The 18166-nt window shown below is 44.2% G+C and overlaps 2 protein-coding genes across 3 annotated transcripts in view; both read left to right on the top strand.

Moving 5' to 3' along the window:
* The window catches only part of GRIN3A (glutamate ionotropic receptor NMDA type subunit 3A), a 147528-nt gene that overhangs the window by 115362 nt on the left and 14000 nt on the right, over positions 1-18166 (top strand). The gene's annotated exons all lie outside the window — the stretch shown is intronic.
* On the top strand, positions 11072-11585 carry PPP3R2 (protein phosphatase 3 regulatory subunit B, beta). Its single transcript, XM_024560132.2, has one exon. It carries the CDS (start codon positions 11073-11075, stop codon positions 11583-11585), a length of 513 nt encoding a protein of 170 aa, XP_024415900.2. The 5' UTR covers position 11072.

Genomic DNA, 18166 nt, shown 5'->3' on the forward strand with positions numbered 1-18166 from the left:
TATATTATTATTTATTAATTATCACATTAATTTCCATATGAACAAGCATAAACCTACTTTTGCCCCATCCCATATTTCATGCCCTAGACAATATGGTCTAATGGCCAAAAGCATGGGCTTTGGAGCTAGTTCCAGGTTTGAACCCTACCAGTTATGTGATACCGGACATGCTACTTGGCCATTCTGAGCCTCAGTTTCCGCATAACCATCAAGTTATGGTCGTTAAGACAACCTTGGTCCCACTTTCCAGGTCAGCTGAATTTAGAAAGGGGAGAGAGATGTAGGAATTAGGAGAATGGAAAAGAGGTATATCCTTAATTGGACCTTAAGAGACAGAAATAAAGAAGATTCTGATAGCATTCGTGTGAGTGGAGCTAGGAGGGCCACCCCCAGCCGCAGGGAACGTTATGAACACACATGGCACTGTTGGTTCTCAGGGATGGCGGTCTGCACTGTGGCATATCCCGGCCAAGGCAATAACGAACTGCTATCCAGTGGTGCTCACCTGTGTGCATTTAAACAGCAATGCATATCCTCACGCACTGCTGGGCATATTTATCTTGAACAACCCAAGACAGATTTCAGGGCATCACCCACACAGAACCTAAAGTTTCATTGATTGAACTTCCTCTGGGAAGGCCCTCTGTCTGTTGGATTTCCTTTTGTTCAATCCATGAGTCTCCACCTGCTTGCTTTTTTTTTTAAAGCTTTCTCCCAGGAAAGGTCAGAAGAAGGAAGCATGCCTAGTAAAGCTTTGTCTGCCCTCCCCTTCACCTCAAATATCATGCACTGCTGGGATGAGTCAGCGTAGGAAACAAGGACTGGCTTTGAAAGCAAACGAGCCATATTCGAAGCCTGCCTCTACCTTCAGCTTATCTTGGGCAAATCCCTAACACACCCCAGCCTCCACTTCTTCATCTCTCCAGGGGCTCTTGTGAGGAATAAAAAAAAAAAAAAAGGTCGTTTAATGAACATGTCCCACCTCCTCCCCCTCCCCCTGGGTCGGGAGGGGTGCAGGCACAGTGCAGCAGGAAGCAGGCATGTTCGGGAGGCTTTCCCGCCCAGCAGGTGCTCTGAGGGGCGTTCCTCTGTTTATTTCTAAAGTTATCTCCCAGTTGCCAGGTACAACCCAAGTCCGTGTCTGTTGCCACAGAGTGTTTCACACCCTTTCATTCATATATATATATATATTCTAGTTTGGCTAAGGAATTATGCGGTCACCTAGTAATAAGACATGAAAGATGCCTTTGGCAGTTGGACATTAATACTTGGTCCCCTGTGAGAACTTTGATCTATTCACCTCTCATTTCTTGGCAGGCCCAGACCTGTCTAGCTGCAGTTTCTCTGGAAGATAAACTCATTTTTCTTAAGTTCTAGGGCCTTATCTGCTCCCCAGAGTCACTAGGAAATTGCAGGTCCAATTCTGCAGGCCAGACTCTGGCAATTTTCAGAGAGGAATTTTAAATTGACCTCAGATGTTTCCCCGTGATCCTACCAGCACAGCTGTGCCTCTGCCCACGCTGGACTCATCGTAGATCAATTCCACTGGGGAAACTTAGAGCAGGCTTTAAATTTCCTTCACTTCCTTTGACTCAGGGAGAAAAAAAAGGTAATTTTTTTTTGGTTCAGATCACTGAGTGAATTTAAGGGCTTCAGGAAAAGTTTGGTGAAATCCATTATTTACAAATCAGTAAAAGGATGGCAGTAAGATCACAGTTTATAAACTCCCAAAATTCTTCAAGGAATTATTAATATATATGATGATGCCTCTTTGTGAAAGTCTACTTTATTTCTTTAATATTTTATTTATTTTTAAACAGAGGGGAGGGGAAGGAGAAAGAGAGGGAAACAGCAGTGTGTGGCTGCCTCTCACACGCCCAGCACTGGGGACCTGGCCTGCAACCCAGGCGTGTGCCTTGACTGGGAATCAAACCAGCGACCCCCTGGTTCGCAGGCCGGTGCTCAATCCACTGAGCCACTTTTCTGAAATTCTCCTTTAAATAATGGACTGACTAATGCACATTTTAAGCAACTGGGAATAGTCAAGAAGGAAAAGGGAACAGTGATCTTGGCACAGAATAGATAGCACACTCAAACAGTCTGAGGAGAATTTTCAAGAAACTATTTACAAAAAAATGATTTAAGGAAACCAACGGAAATAGTTCGGGCTCCCAGGGAAGGTAAAGTGAGAGAGCCATTACTGCACTTAAACTCAAGGGAAAGAGGGGAGACCGCCATTCCTAGAGCCTAGTAGGGAATAGGAGATGGCTTTCTATCCATAACTGTAGCCCTTGGTTATAGAGAAAACTCACAGTGACCGGCCGAGAATGAGCCAGGGAATAAATGACTGACATCAGTCTCGTCGCGCCTTCCGATCTTCCACCACCGCCTTAGATCAAGGGAGCCAACAATATGGTCCATAAAAGGCCTTCCCCGGGCACAAAGCAGGGTGGGGAACGGTGGAGAGTGGATCTGGAGGGGCAAAAGAATGTCCAGCACCCACCCTCCCCCCCACACCGTGGCAGATGATGGTGAGGCTGCGGCCAGACATAAGAAAGAGCTCTCAACCTGACCACCTGAGAACGGGCAGCTTCTGCAACTACAGACAGAGGTCCAGCGCACAGGCAGAGATCTTGCCTCATGCTGGAAGGGGAGAGAAGTATGGCCAGGTCCACTGAAGGACCCTGGTCTTGGGAGCCAGACCACCCTGGGTCTCCTATTACTGTGAGGAGGCAGCTTTATATCCTCGGGAAAATTACGTAACCCCTCTGAGCCGCAGGATAACTCGTATCTTGTTGGGTTGTACAAGGTTTTCTGTCTCTGAATCCAGGGTTCTCATGTTCTTATTGAGCGCTAAGGGAAACAAATCTCACTAAGCTAGAGGTCAAAGGTTGTGGCAAAAGGATTTCTCTCCCTGGAATCCACAGAGTTTGATTACATGGGGTAGGGAAAAGAAATAAATTTTGAAACAGTGTAAAAGTAAATCATTATACTTTTTAGTGTTTTTTTATTATTAAGGCAAATGCACAATAAAAAAACTTTGTCCCATTCTATCCCTGACCTCACCCTCAACTTGACCCTCACCCCATCCCTGAACTTACTTCATCCTTGACCTCACCTCATTTCTAGCTGCCAATCCCAACCTGACCTTTAATTCACTCTTGACCCTTCCCATCCTTGGCCTCCCCAAACCTGAAATCCATCCCATAGGGGACAGGGCCACAGGGCGGGCAGGGATGAACATGTCTGTTACATTCATTTTTTAAAGCTTACGTTTAAATCATTAGTTTTTAGGAGCACTGTAGAGGAACAAATGGAAACATAGCCGCGGTAGTGAAGTGTCCACAACAAAAAGGCGCATGAAAACACCATGAACACAAATGACCTAACCGCTCTGAGCTGCCCCCTCTGCAGAATGTAGATAGCAGAATTTAAGCTTCCTGATTTGGCCTAAGCAATAGAGATAATGTGCATAAAAGTGCCGGACATGTAGTAGGTGCTGAATGGGTGGTAGGTACATTTGTCCTGACTCTGCCTTGACCAATCTGATGACCTTCAACAAATCACTTAAGCTCTCTTAAGCTTACTTCCTCACCTTGAGTTGAGCCAGGCAGCATGTCCAGCTTAGAGAATGCTGTGGTTCTCCAGCAGGTTCATTTAGAGGACACCTGAGCTACTTCGCTGAAGATACGGACCGTGGCACACAGGGGACAGTGAACTGACTGCCCCCCTCCCCCGTGTGGGCTCTTCATCCCTGACCATGGCCTCAGACCATCAAAATGTGCATCTAGCGTGAAACCTGTTAATATTTGTTCACTGAGAAAACTGAGTTGTCTCATGCAGATCCATTCTTCCCTCTGTTAAGGGAAGGGAGGAGAGAAGAGTTCGTTTACTATACATTGAGAGCCAAAGAAATCACACAAGCCACATCAAGAAGCTTCAGTGTTGGTCAATTTTTGTGTAGTTTATTTTTAAAACCCAAAGGGAATGGTACAGGGTGGGGGAGCGGTGAGTTTTAATGCCGTCTTTCCTGCTCATGACAACTAGGTCACGTCTCAATAGCTTCCTGCCCCTTCTCATTGCTATCCCTTCCTTTTTCAATTTAAAAAGTCACTGCTATTCAACCTGATGAAACTTATGGTGAGGCAAGGAAAGTTAATGACTGTAGATTGCTTTAAATCGAAAACCCGTGTATGTCGAGAGCCGCCTCGACAGCTGAGTGCTTCCCTTGGAATAGCCTCCGTAATTAAGTTTAATATTTAAGCCAAGCGTCGGGTCAGATGGAACCTATCCAGGTAGCACTTTCTGGAAACCTGAAGAAGCACAAAGCTGCTCATGTGTCCTTTTAGGAAGAGGGGTGGAATTGCACTGAAGAAAGGGAAACCAATCTCAGGAAGGCTTCACCTTCTTTGACTCTGCTGCCAGAACAAACTCATCCATGCATCCATCCATCCATCAGCAAACATGTATTGAATTCCCATGTGCCTTCCAGGCACCAGGAGCAGCCAGTGGAGAGATGAATGGAGTTCACAGGCAGGGAGAGACAGCCTTGTGAACAAACCCCCTCCACCTCACCACCACAGGGGCAGCAGTAGAAGACACAAGGCAGAACTGTGACACAGGCAAGCCCATGATTCACCCATGAAAGAGCAAGAGAAAGAGTCAGAGAAGACTTCCTGGAGGAAGTAACCTTTGTCGTAGGGAGACCCCTCCAGCTACCCCATAAGCAAGACTCTGAGGCATGAAATTATAAGCAGTGCAATGTGGCCCCACCCTCCAGGCATACCACGCCCAGCCCTGCTGGACCGGACTCTGAGCCCTCTTACTGGTACCCTCCTCAGGGATTCTAAAATCATAGTTGGCCACCTTCCCTGGCTCACCTGTTATGCAGCCACAGCTAGAACCAGAAGTTACAGGCCTCAGAGTTTTGCTGTGTTCTGCCTTGTAACCCCTTCTTACTTCTGCAAGAGCAGGGACATCTTTTCTATTTGGGGGATTATAATAAAGGCTACTTGTAAGTAGGGAAATATATTGAATGAGCTAGTTTATGCAGAGCACCTAGCTTAGCAAATGTTTCCCCTTCTTCCCTGAGTACAGAGCCATACACACAGAAGAAAAAGTATTTGGTAAATAATAAGCACGGTCAAGAAATTATCATTGGTGCACCTTCCCTCAGGGACCCATCTGCAAAAAAGCAGAAGCATTTTATAATTATAAGCATCATAGAATTCCAACGTAAATGTTTTTTTCTTAACTTACATATGTTATACAATGGAATACTTTTTGGGCAGGACTTCAGAAAAACATGATTCTGGAGTTTTCTGTTTTGCAAAGTGCTGGATTAATTAGCATTTTTCCTTGCTTTAATTTTTAAATTAAATGTGTTGGGGTGACACTGGTTAGATTACACAGATTTCAGGTGTACAGTTCTATTTTACATCATCTGTACATTGTATTGCATGCCCACCACCCAAAGTCAAGTCATCTTCTATCACCATGTATTTGACCCCTTCACCCTTTACTACTCCCCACCCCTCTTACCTCTGGTAACCTCCATACTGTTGTCTGTGTCTGTGTGTTTTTCTTTGCTTTAGTATTTGTCCATTTGTTGCTTTCAATTGTATACCCCACATATGAGTGAAATCATATGGTTCATAATGTGTTATTTCTGACTTCACTTAGCATGATATTCCCAAGATCCATCCCTGTTGTACAAATGGCAGTATTTCATCTTTTCTTATGGCTGAGTAGTATTCCACAGTATATATGTACATTTTCTTTATCCAATCATCTATCAATTAACCAGCTTTTGTAGTACTATGTTATTCCTTTCTTCCAACTCAGCTGCGAGGTTTCAGTGGGAAAACAAGAAGATGGCTTACACAAACCATTAGGCTGCACTTTTCCCCTGATCTTTAAAAAAAACAACAGTACTATTTTCTTTAATGGGATCAAGGGCATTTCAATCAGGTTGCTGGGTAAACAGGCTGGAGACCAGCAGTCCTCGTTTTCCCTCATCCCTCGTCACCACAAAGATGGCTTCTCTGTTGCTCTCTGAGCAACAATACTTCAATACGAAGTTTGAATTCTGATACCAAAAACACTAATTCCAGCATATGTCCCCAATCACCCTTGCTTGTGACCAAGAAAACAGATCGCATGGAATAAGGGTCTCCTCTTTTATACGCCAGAGATGCTTGGGACATACCTTATACCCTAGAGCACATACTGTCAAAAGTTCTTCCTCTTCTCCTGGTTGAATTCAGTGAACTCATGAATATTTACGACTGTTATTTATTTACTACGCAACTATGAGGTGTGAACAGGGCTCAAACTGAGTAGGACTACCGTGAGAGAATCTTCCTTTTTTCTTTTAGATTTCCTTACACTGAAATCTAGGGGTGACCCCAGGAAACGGGTCTGCTCCTGAAGTATTGCCTGTGCTAAGTAGTTGCCTCCAGACTTGGGAGATTCCTGGCTGGAAGTAAACAAAGCAGGCCTGGAAATGTGTGAAGATTGCCATCTAGTGGCTATGATGTGAGATGTCACAAAATATCAGAAAAGCCATCTTTTTTGTCCCTCACACACGTCATTAACTGAGCCTAAGGATGTAATTGTCCTGACATTTGCGAATACCTAAGGCTTCTGAAGGTCCTTCCTCACCATACAACTGTGGTGGGATTTCAGCACATGTTGGTTGAGAAGACAGCATCCTTTACATGTTATCCCCTTTACATGTTGTAACACAACTGAATAATTTACATCCTATATGGCATAATTGATTAAACGTTGCCCTCTCTTCAGTGTGCAGGGGACAGTCACACCATGTCTTCACTTTATCTAATACTACGCTCTCCCTTGACCTGCCTGTTCAACCACATTGGCCTTTAAGTTCCTCCTGCTTCATGTGTTCCTCCTGCCCCAGGGCCTTTGCACAGGGAGTTCCTTCTCCCTGGAACACTCTTCCCTGCCTAGAACATCCTGTTAGCTTCTCCTCCATGAGATTTCAGCTCAATCACTAGTCCCCAGTAAAGGTTTTGTGACTCTCTCTGACAAAATCAAATTACTGCGTTATCTCTCACCTATAACACCACACATGCTTCTTTAACCTTTGCAGGCACGATAAAGTAACTAGGGTGCAACTCTCCTACCATGCTGTACGTCCTGTGAGGGCAGAGACAGCTTGCAAAGTGTCTGCTGTAGATCACTGTGTCCCTGTCATGTATTAGATGCTCAATAAGTGTTTGTGAAGAAAACAAATAATTGAGTGCATCTGCATGTGTATATATGCAAACAGTCTATTGGAATTTTCCAGGCAAACCTAAAGTAGTCAATGATGACATCTACCATTTTGTACCTACTATGCGCTTAGCACTGAGTCTGATTCTTTATGTATTCTATCTCATTTATTCCTGAAAATGATGTTATGAGTTAGCGTTTGTATCCTTGGTTTACAGATGAGCAAACAGTGACTCAGACAAATAACTCTGCCCACGATCAGAGAGTTATTAAATAGAAAAACTAGGACTGAAAAATCATACACTCTAAAGCTCATATGAAAAACTATCCCAGAATTACAAAACAAAGTCAAGCATAAGGATTTCGATCCTTTTGACTATTCATGATAAACATAAAAGACTGAGCAAATAAACCCTTAAAGCCCTATTGCTTACTAAACTGTACATTTCTTAATGGCAAAACTTTTTATTTCTAAGGGGACTGTGCCTCATTCACCTCAGAAAACCCCATTACCTGGCGCAGACCATGGCACATAGTGCATCTCAATGTTTTTGTGAAGTGGCTTTAAACTTGAAACAAAGTTAGTTACATCCAAAGAGGACACAACACATACAGCCAGAGTCGAATTTCTGCTTTGGAAAACAAATAAAGGAGAGGAGAAGGAAAGGAAAGCAGACCAAGTGCAAAATACACTAAGTACCTCCTGTGTGCTGGCAGGCTATTTCAGATGCTTTTTTCAATTATCATTTTAGGTTTTATCCCTCTTAAACCTAAAATAACACCATCGTTATTATGGTGTTATATGTGATGGCATCGTTATATGCCATCGTTACGCTATTCCAGCTTTGCAAATGAGAAATCTGATGCTTGTGAAAGTTTTGGAACTCAGGGCTCTGGGCCCCCAGTTGTACGTGGTGACTAGCCTCAGTGCAGATGTTAAATACCGTGTCCGACAACATCACAGAAAGCAGAGAACTTCTAGCTCAAGGTCCAGGATTCCTGTAAAGCTGCCAGAATGGCCTCATATGAGCCTCAGGCCTCATCACTTACATTTCTATTGGTTTTATTTTCCAATGTCAGACATTTTTGCACATAATCATTTCATAGTTCTCCATCTAAAGACTCTTCAGGAAGAAATAATTTACAGAAGTGGAAGGTCCATCGGGCTCCTGATTTCTTCCAAAGCAATCTGTCAACTCTTTTAATTCAGTTACCACAGTGAATGTCCCCCTGTCCGGATCCCTCCACAGTTCTAAATGGAATTAGACCTTTTTCCATACAAATGACTGAGATTAATGGCCAGAGAAAATCAAAACAATGACATTGAGTCCCACAATAATGCTGAACTACAAGGTTTATGAAATGAGGAATAATGGGGAGCTCAACCTCGCATTGACTAAAACTTCAGGTCCAGCATAACATTCCATCCTCCACGGGGCAGAAGTAAAGCAATTCTGGTTGCACATCCGAATTATTTCAATGAAATAGCACCATCTTCCCAGTACTGTCTATTCAACCATTAAATTAATTAACTCTTGAGACAATCGCTCTCCTCTTCCCTAACATTTCTGTATGCATCCTCTCATCTCACTTGTACAATGGCCACATGTAGTAGATAAAGCAGGTATAATTATTACCGCCTTTCACAGGTGAGGACACCAAGGCAAGGACGGTAATAGCTCCCCCAAGAGCTGACAGCTAATAGAGGCAGAGTAGAGCCTCAGAACCTGGTCTGTTTAATTCCTATGCTCCCCCTACTCCCCCTTTGAGACCTCCGACTAACACACCCTCGTAGAGGGATACACTAACTGAAAGTTTCCACACGGATGCCTCCTTTCTAAATGAGGGCCATCGAGGCATTTACCCAGCAGAAAGTCAGGGAGGATTCCGTCAGCCTGCCTGCTGGGCCCGTGAGGTCAGTCACTGGATTCCTCAAGCCTGCACGGGAAAGTGTGCAGTTAGTCCCAAAGAATGCTGACCTGGGGGAGCCAAAGTCAAAAACGCTGAGAGCCGTGAGTGGCACACTGTAAGTGGTGTATGAGGTGTGTTTTTGCAACGGACGTAACGTGCGCTAAAGTTCCCGGGCGGCCAAGGACTCTCTCTGAAGGCGTCATCTCCAGCAGCAGTGTAAAAAGTAATCAAATTAGTAAGAGTGATAATGATTCATCCATCGGCCAAAGTCACCTTTAGTCCTCATACAAGTGTACAAAATAGATTACGAGCTACGTTTTACAGATGAGAGACTGATGTTAAGCAACTTGTCCAAGGCCATATGGCTACAAAGTGGACAGCTAAGATTTGATGTTGGGCCATCTTATTTTAAATTATTTTTTATAATGCTTCTTTCAGACCTAGTTAATTCAGACAGTCTCGAGAGCAATTCAGTTATCAAATATTTCAACCTCCAAACCTCCCCTTTTCTCTTAAACTGTCTGGAGCTGGTGATAAGGTATCCTGTGGCCTCGGGCCAGTTTCAGCAGTTACCTTTAGACTGATATTTTGACTGAACCGAAGCACAGAGAACATGCCAGCATTTTTTAAATGAGGGAATTTTTGCCCCCCTCAAATTAATTTTTTAAAAATATTTTTTATTGATTTGAGAGAGAGAGAGGGAGAGAAATGTCGATTTGTTGTTCCTGTTATCTATGCATTCATTGGTTGCTTCTTATATGTGTCCTGACCAGGGACTGACCTCGCAAACTTGGAGTATCGGGAGGATGCTCTAACCAACTGAGCTATCTGGCCAGGGCCACCTTCCAGTTGATTTTGTGGCCTGGGGTTCCCTCAGGTCCTTTTGAACTCTATTGTTCTTGAACCAAATGGATTTCTTATGCACTTGGAGTAACTGATGTGCTCCTAAAAGAAAAGGGAACATGGGGGCGTGTGATGTCAGTCTTCAGCCAAAAGGACACACCAGTGGGAGGAAGGGGAGAGAGTGAACTAGCCTGGGAGCCCACGTCCCGCGACACGTGCACAAGGCTGCACTGGCGCACGGCAGCCGTCCCCCAGAATGCTCTGCAGGACAGCCAGCAAAGATAGGGACGTGCAGGAGACAATGGCCTCAAAGTAATAGCGTGGCAGAGGACACCTGTGTCTCCTTGAAGGATGCCCCGAGCCCAGCACTGTGTGCATTCGTCAGGCATGCACTGCTACTACTACCTGTAGCCTGTGACCCATGTGAGACTTCTCTGTGACACCTGAGCAGCCTCTTACAAAGACCCTGAGCCCCTTGTCCTGAAAAAGGCCAGTGGCCAATCCTGGCTTCCCCTGGTGGAGAATTTAGGGGATAAATAATGTCAGCGGTCTGGCACATTCTCTCACGTAGGGCTTACACTAGGCCAGGAGGGTGAGCGCGAGGAGCCCCGAACTGCAGCTCACTGGGCATCAGCACGCATTCATGGAGCAGCACCAGTGCAGCCCCTGTCCCCTCAGAGTTCACACTATCGGAGTTCATAATGTACGGGGAAGAGGGAAAGTGAGGGAGTGAGAAAGGAAGAGCAAGGAGGACAGAGGGTATCAATGAGACCTACTAGAGGCTGAGAGCAGGAAGAAGGGAGGGTAGCCTGCTCACAGCTTCTTTCCCTCCCGTAGCACCATTTCCTCTACCCTGCACGGCACCCCCTCCCACCCTGTCTCCCCTCCTTCTCCCCGTCCTCTTTCACCACCCCCAGCCCTGCCCGCTCCCAGCGCCGCCTATTTCGTGGTGCCCTGGTGGAGCCCCGCGAGCAGCCCCACGAGGTCCCGTCCCTACCCTACTCGCCGCGCAACTGTCCCGGCGCGAGCCAGGCGCACCCACCGCCCCTGCGCCCCTGGGAGCGGGCTGGGCGTCCACGATGGGAAATGAGGCCAGCTACCCCATGGAGATGTGCTCCCACTTTGACCATGATGAAATTAAAAGGTTGGGCAAGAGGTTTAAGAAGCTGGACGTGGACTCTTCGGGCGCCCTGAGCGTGGACGAGTTCATGTCCGTGCCCGAGCTGCAGAAGAACCCGTTGGTGCAGCGAGTGATCGAGGTTTTTGACACCGACGGCAACGGAGAGGTGGACTTCGAGGAATTCATTGTGGGGACCTCCCAGTTCAGTGTCAAGGGAGATGAGGAGCAGAAACTGAGGTTCGCTTTCAGCATCTACGACATGGACAGAGACGGCTACATCTCCAACGGGGAGCTCTTCCAGGTGCTGCAGATGATGGTGGGGGACAACCTGAAAGACTGGAAGCTACAGCAGCTCGTGGACAAAACCATCATCACCCTGGACAGGGACGGCGACGGGAAAATATCCTTTGAGGAGTTCAGAGCCGCCGTGGGGGGCTTGGAAGTGCACAAGCAGTTGGTGGCAGTTGTGTGAGTTTTTCGGAGCTCCACCCAACGCTGACTGTCACTTCTCTGTCTCTTTCAAGATCAGCTCAAGACGCACCCCCCACTGTCTTTCTGACTTATTCAGAAGTATTTCTCTTTGTAAAGCCACATTTTCTCACACGAGCCTCATGACCAACTGGTGTTAATTCTTCTCGCAGAGACTCAGGGTGACACCCAAAGAAGCCTGGTGGGGAAAGAGGAGGAAATGGCTTTTATAAGCGTCTTTGTCTTTGTTTTGATTCAGAGACCAAACTATAAAGAGCCAAGAAGAACTTTAAAAGTTCAAAAATAAGGAGATATCTTTGCCTGTCCTTCTCATGACTTTACATATGGGGAATAATTGTACAATTAAAATCCCACATTAGGTAAACAGTTTTCTTTTACTTGTGGTGTTCGGGTGTCTTTTGACAGATAGTTAATTTCCCATTGTAGCAACAGGAATGCATATATTTCTCGTGTGGCACCCCAACACCTTTTAATCACCTCTCTCTGGGCAACAAAACCCATCTTTCCCTTTCCCAGGCTGCATCCCACTCCCCATAATGCATCTAGAAATCCCCGAGCATGTCTTGAGGGTTGGGAATCCCATTGGGCCCCTCATGTTGCATTGCTCCAGCTCCCAGGCAGAAACAGGTCTCAGGGCTCGGGTGAGAAATGCTAAGCCTCAACTAAGTGCTCTGCACAGCTGTCAGCCTCAGCGTCAGTGGGTCTTCGAGGTTGGCTATCCACCCTGGTATGAAGTTCAGTTAAGGGGCTTCCAGCCAAACAAGGCAGGAACCATTCTGGAAAGCTCTCTCACCTACAATACTCAGCCCCATGCCAGCAGGTGAGAATGGGACAGGTTCAGAGTCGTTCTTCCCCAGGCAGAGGCAGTGAAGATTCCGGGGGCAGTGGGCTCTCCCCAGGATGCTGAAGTGGTGGTGTTCCTAGGAGGTCAAGGGTGGGTGGGCACATCCCTGCAGCGGAGGCAAATGTGGTCTGCACTAATTAGGCTTAGTTTCAAAAACCATACCTGGGGCCTGGCAGGGAAGCTGAGAGCTCTCTCATCCCAGGAAGCCATTTCTCTAACATAACATTTATCCCAGAGTTCCTCACAGCCTAATAAGCCTGCAGCCAAAGCGTGTGCTGGAACTCTGGGCAAGGTTCACAGGGTGAGGGCCAGTGGCTGTACATCTCTCCCCAGCTTCGAGGTCAATGACATCGTGTCGATAGCTGGAAATCGGCCATGGTGAGAGTAGTACATCCCGGAAGAAAGCAGAAACTTGTAGTTGGTTTGGTTTTCCTTGTTTTGGAGAGCAATGTACCAGTAAATACACCACTGCCTATACCCTAGATATGACCAGCTCCCCGAAGTGGCACTTCACCCCATCCCTGTTTCTCCCAGTGGACCATTCCCCATGGAAGGTGCCAAAGGTTCAGTAACACCAGGACAATGAAACATACTCTCCCTACACGTTCTTAGCCAAGAGACAAAACTCAGGTGATTTTTCCTCAGGACAAGAAAGATCCATTTCAAGGATATCCTTATTTTTGAAGAAGCTGGAAGCTAATCTTAGCAGGAAAAAAAAAAAGTAGGAAAAATAATTCCACAGATTTAATTACTGCCAGGATTACCCATCCATCAAGGCGTCCTGCCACACTTTTTATTTAATGGCTTACTTAGGAACTACAAAGAACAGGAGTCCTTGTCCCTTTAATTCCTGTGCAGTCCTAAGAAAATGAATTAACAATCACCAAATGCTCCCAACTCTCTAGTGATAGATGAGTCACACCTGTATTGCCGGGTAACATAGTTCTAAGACTCAGACACACCTGGGTTTGGATTCAGTTCCAACTGGATTTTTACTACAGTCACTTCTTATTAGCTGTATGAGTATGAGCAAGTTACTTAACCTCTCTGTGTCATTCCTCCTACATCCCAGGGTTGTTTTATGGATTCAAAAACATGTAAAAAAAAAAAAAAGGATGTAAAGTACTTAGGGCACAATGGGTTCATTCTACTGATTTCCTTCTCTTCCCCTCCCTCCACTTCTATTAGATCCCCACACAAGGGAGACAGGAAGTGTATTGATTCCTTTAGAACCCTTGTTAGCCACACCCACTCTCTATTTAACAGGACATTTCTGTAATCCTAATCCACAAAGAAAACAATGTCAAGGTCCTCCTACCTCCTCATTTGCAGAGGAGGCAGCAGAATTCGCATTTGGAGAAAGTTTAAAAGAGAGAGGCTCTCTCATTCTAGCTCAACCTGTTTGACTTTATGGAGGAAATTGCATGAGGAAAGTGAGCATATGTAGCCAGATGACCTCCTAAAAAGAGACATTATTTATATACTCTGCACTGTGCACAGTAAAATGTGGAAATTTTATAATTATGGCCAAGGGTTTGGAATGTGTGGGATTACATAGTCGAATTTAACAAGGAGAAGGAAAATATTTTCACTCTAGAGTGGTTAGAATTAAGCCAACTCCTCAATCGGTCTACTTAGTATAGTTACCCAAGGCTTTGGGGCAATAACCTTGAACTGAGAGCCTGTTTCTTGCCTCAGCAATGGGAAAGATCTGATTTATATGGCTTTGGGGGAAGAAAGATCATATTTACTTCCAAGTTAGAATGCTTTGATTTTTCTCTCTGTTACCGGTTGCCAACAAATACAGTTCTGTACAATTTGGGGTGAGAAAAATAGTGAACAGTTATTGAACGACTGTCCCGTTACATTTGTTGTATCATTTAATCATTATAACAGCACTGTGAAGTGGGTGCCATCATCTCCCTTTTACAGATGATTCTGTAGAGAGATCTAGCAACTTCTCCAAGGTTTCCCTCCTGGTTAGTGGCAAAGCAAGGACTTGAACCAGCCTTTTCTGATCCCAAACGCTGAGCTTATCCCACCTCACTGTATTGTCTCCTATTTTTGTGGTTCCTATCTTTACCTGCCTCAAATTATTCTGATAGCCTTGTTAATGTAATTAAATCAAGCCTCAGTTTTCACATAAGAGGTGAATTGCTTGTCAAGGAACCCCGCCTCTGTGGTTCAGTGTATCACAAAAACCACACATGTATTCAGCACGGCAGTCTTAAATCATCTTCCACCTTCATCTCATCTTGAAAAATATTGACAGTATTTAGATTAAACTGATACCAGCCACCAATGTCCGTTGGGACTATAGAGATCAGAAACAATATGTTCTTATGAATCCTGTATTAACTGATTGTGTCTGTTCTCTACCATATGTCGTAATCCCCAAGCACTAGGCACTTCATCTTTTGAAACATAGGAAAAAATATGGAACTAGAACATTTGGTTTACCCTCTAAGTCTATGATACTTTAGAAGAATTCTCAAGGAAAAACCTCCCAGGAATTTTTTTTAATTACGAATTCCATTCTTCACTTACGCTATTGACTCCCTCTGTTAGAATGTAGAGTAGGTAGTTATTTCTGACTACCACGTTTTACCTATTTAGCATGACTTGAAAAGGTGAGGTGTTGTTTTTTTTAAAGATTTTATTTCTTTTTAGAGATGGGGGAGGGAAAGAGAAAGAGAGGGAGGAAAACATCAATGTGTGCTTGTCTCTTGAGCAACCCCCACCAGGGACCTGGCCTGCAACCCAGGCACGTGCCCTGACCCGGAATCGAGCCAGTGACCCTCTGCTTCGTAGGCTGGCGCTCAATCCACTGAGCCACACCAGTCAGGGCAGGAGAGGTGTTTTAAGATAAGGTGGCACCATATAGAGAAGTCAGCCCACTAGACTGAGAATCAGAACTGGACCCCTCTGCATTCGTATTGGGACCATAACTGTCCTGGTGGCCAGACACTGTGGGAATAGCAGCAAATCATGTGTCAGCTATAAAGGCAATAACTGAATCATAATGAAAAACTGTAACAGTGAAAGGACACAGCCATAAAGCTGTGTAGATCAAAGGATACCATCTGACAGCTCGGAGGCTAAATCTGACCTAGAAAGAAATTGTTTTGTTGTTAGTTTTACAAAGTGTTTGTTCTCACAATTTTTTTATTTGCCAATATCTATAAAATTTGAAGATTTTTTTAGAAATAAAAATCAAAATTAGCATAAAGGAACAGAGGCCAAACCAGGATGGGGTGGTCTTTTATCGGCAAAAGTACCTCTGACGCGTGGGCTGAAATTATGTCTCGATAAAGAGAAACTAATGTGTTCCATTCTTCAGTACAAAAGCTTAAGAGAGATTGAAGTGTCCATTGCTTTTTGAAAATAAAATAACTGATCACAAAACATTTATTCCCACAAATGATATTTTTTAACAACTGTAATACCAAAAGAGTTCACAACACAGGCACAGCTGTAGAAAATTTCAGACCTCTGTATAATAAAATCTAACGAAACGGAGCTAACAAGAAAACTTAGAAGTGAAGAAACATAACATGTTCAGAAAAGGGTTAACAGCTTTTTTCAGACTTTTCTGAAATGCATAACTGGGCAATGGATAGAAATAAATATGATTCATACAAAAGGAGATCAGGAAAACAAACATTTAAAACTAGCCGCGCTAACTGGGTAAGTACAAATGAGAATATTGAAAACAGGAAGCAAGGGTTGATTATAAAGCAGGGTTGTTGAGGAGGTGAGCCCGGTGTGGGGGGCACCTCTGCCAGCAGCGGGAATGGCTGTCACACTTTCTGGGGGCTGCTTTGCACACCGCCAAGTGTCCAAGCAGTTCCATCATCTGACCTGCCGATCCCACCCATCGCAATAGAGACCTCAAAGAAATAATCAAAAATTATTATTTAAAAATGCCGTACACAGAAGATTTTTGATTGTAGCAATATTGATCACATATATAAATAAATAATATGATAGAAAATTAAACACCTGATAGTTTGGGGGTAGTTAAGTCAGTTATGGTAAAACAATAGGTTGTATATAAAGCTACTAAAATAAATAAAATGACTATGAAACCACATAAAATTTTAGAAAATAATATTAATTATTTTAAAAAGTATAATGATTATACATTATGTTTACAATGCTGGAAAATGTCTATGCATGTGGTCATAATTCAGACGGGGAAATGAAGAATTGAAAGTAATTGTTTATAAAAATGAAGACTTGAAAATAGTTGTTAAAATAATCATAACTGTAAACAGATTATGGTTAATTATCTCAGATTTGCTTTTTAGAATTTTTTCTGAGTTATTTAATAACAAATTAAGATTTTTTTCAAAAGGCTGCACTACGGAGCTAATGCAGTAAATTAAGCACCATGGCCCAGGCTAAAAGATGGTTGCCCAGGCCTCGAAGGGACAGGGGCTCAGGGGGCGCGAGGACAGAGAGAAGCCTCTCCTGAGCAACAGGGGCAGTGCCTGGCGGATGGACCACAGCGCTGATTCCAGGTTAGAGAAGATTGGGGTGGCCCAGCCCCCAGGGCCTGGGGAGTGATGGGAAGTTCCCTGATTGCAGCCCCTGATCGCTGCCCATCTACATTATTTTGCTTATCCGAACAAATGTGTGAGTACTATTAACTTCATTCATGCCGTGCCTCCCTGGATTTTGCAACTCACCCCCTATTTTGTTTCTGTTGTTACTTGTGATCTTTCAATTCACATCCATCAAAGAGAAAATTCCAGGTTAGCTGAGTGAACATCTTCTTCCTCCCTTTTTATGACTTGTTAAATTATTTTTAGAAATCCCAAGTAATTACACTGTACAATCTTACCCCACTCTGTCCAGCCAAGCAAACTCTCTCCCCTGGAGGCTGTCCTTGGCACCGAGGAAGTCCACTCCTCATGCAGGTCTCCAGCTTCTATCTCTCCCTCACAAAGGGCTGTGCGTATGCACACAAAAATGAATCTGACAAATTTTATTGAGCTAAGACTCTTCTGGGCAAAACAGTGGGATGGCAAAAAATTAATTCTTCAAAATTAGAAACAGCATATGCCTCCTCCTCATCCTGCTTCCAAGTATATGGGCGTTGTCAATGTTTCAGAAGCTCCGTAGCCTTTCTTTTCTTTACCTCTCACTAAAAGCATTATTCCTCCTCCACCCCCGCTCTCTTATTAAAGAAAAAGGAAATTATTTTGAACACCAAGATTTGGTTGTACAGACTTAGAGAAGAGATCATGCAAAGTTTAGTGCACTAGATCACTGAAAAATAAAATGATTTCCCCCAGTTCTTGAAGTCATTTTGTTCTGGGGCAAAGTACTTAATAGACACTGGAAATCTTGAGAGTAATTACACCTAATTCTTTTTCATGTAGGCATTTCATTTAAGAAGCATTTACTGAGCACCTGCTGTACACCGAGCTTGTGGAAGCACACAGAGGAAGGCAAAGACGCACCTGCCGGAGAAATCTCTCTAGAGCAGGCTCACACAGCCATTTAAGTGTTCTGCATGAGAAGTACAGTCTATCTCAGAAGAGATTATAGTCACACTCAGAGCTGGAGAGGTTTAAACCCTGTAAGCAGTCTATCAGCTCAGATTCTTTGGTTGCAAGCAACAGATTCATTTAAGCAAAAAAGAGGATTATTGAAAAAATAATATTTGAAGTGAAAAAAAAAAAAGAGTAACTGAGGATGCTACAGTAACCACA

This window comes from Desmodus rotundus, chromosome 1 (assembly GCF_022682495.2).
Source record: "Desmodus rotundus isolate HL8 chromosome 1, HLdesRot8A.1, whole genome shotgun sequence".
NCBI lineage: Eukaryota > Metazoa > Chordata > Mammalia > Chiroptera > Phyllostomidae > Desmodus > Desmodus rotundus.

Excerpts from the sequence above, each read along its gene's own strand:
- PPP3R2 (XM_024560132.2), top strand. The coding sequence starts at position 11,073 with ATGGGAAATGAGGCCAGCTACCCCATGGAGATGTGCTCCCACTTTGAC.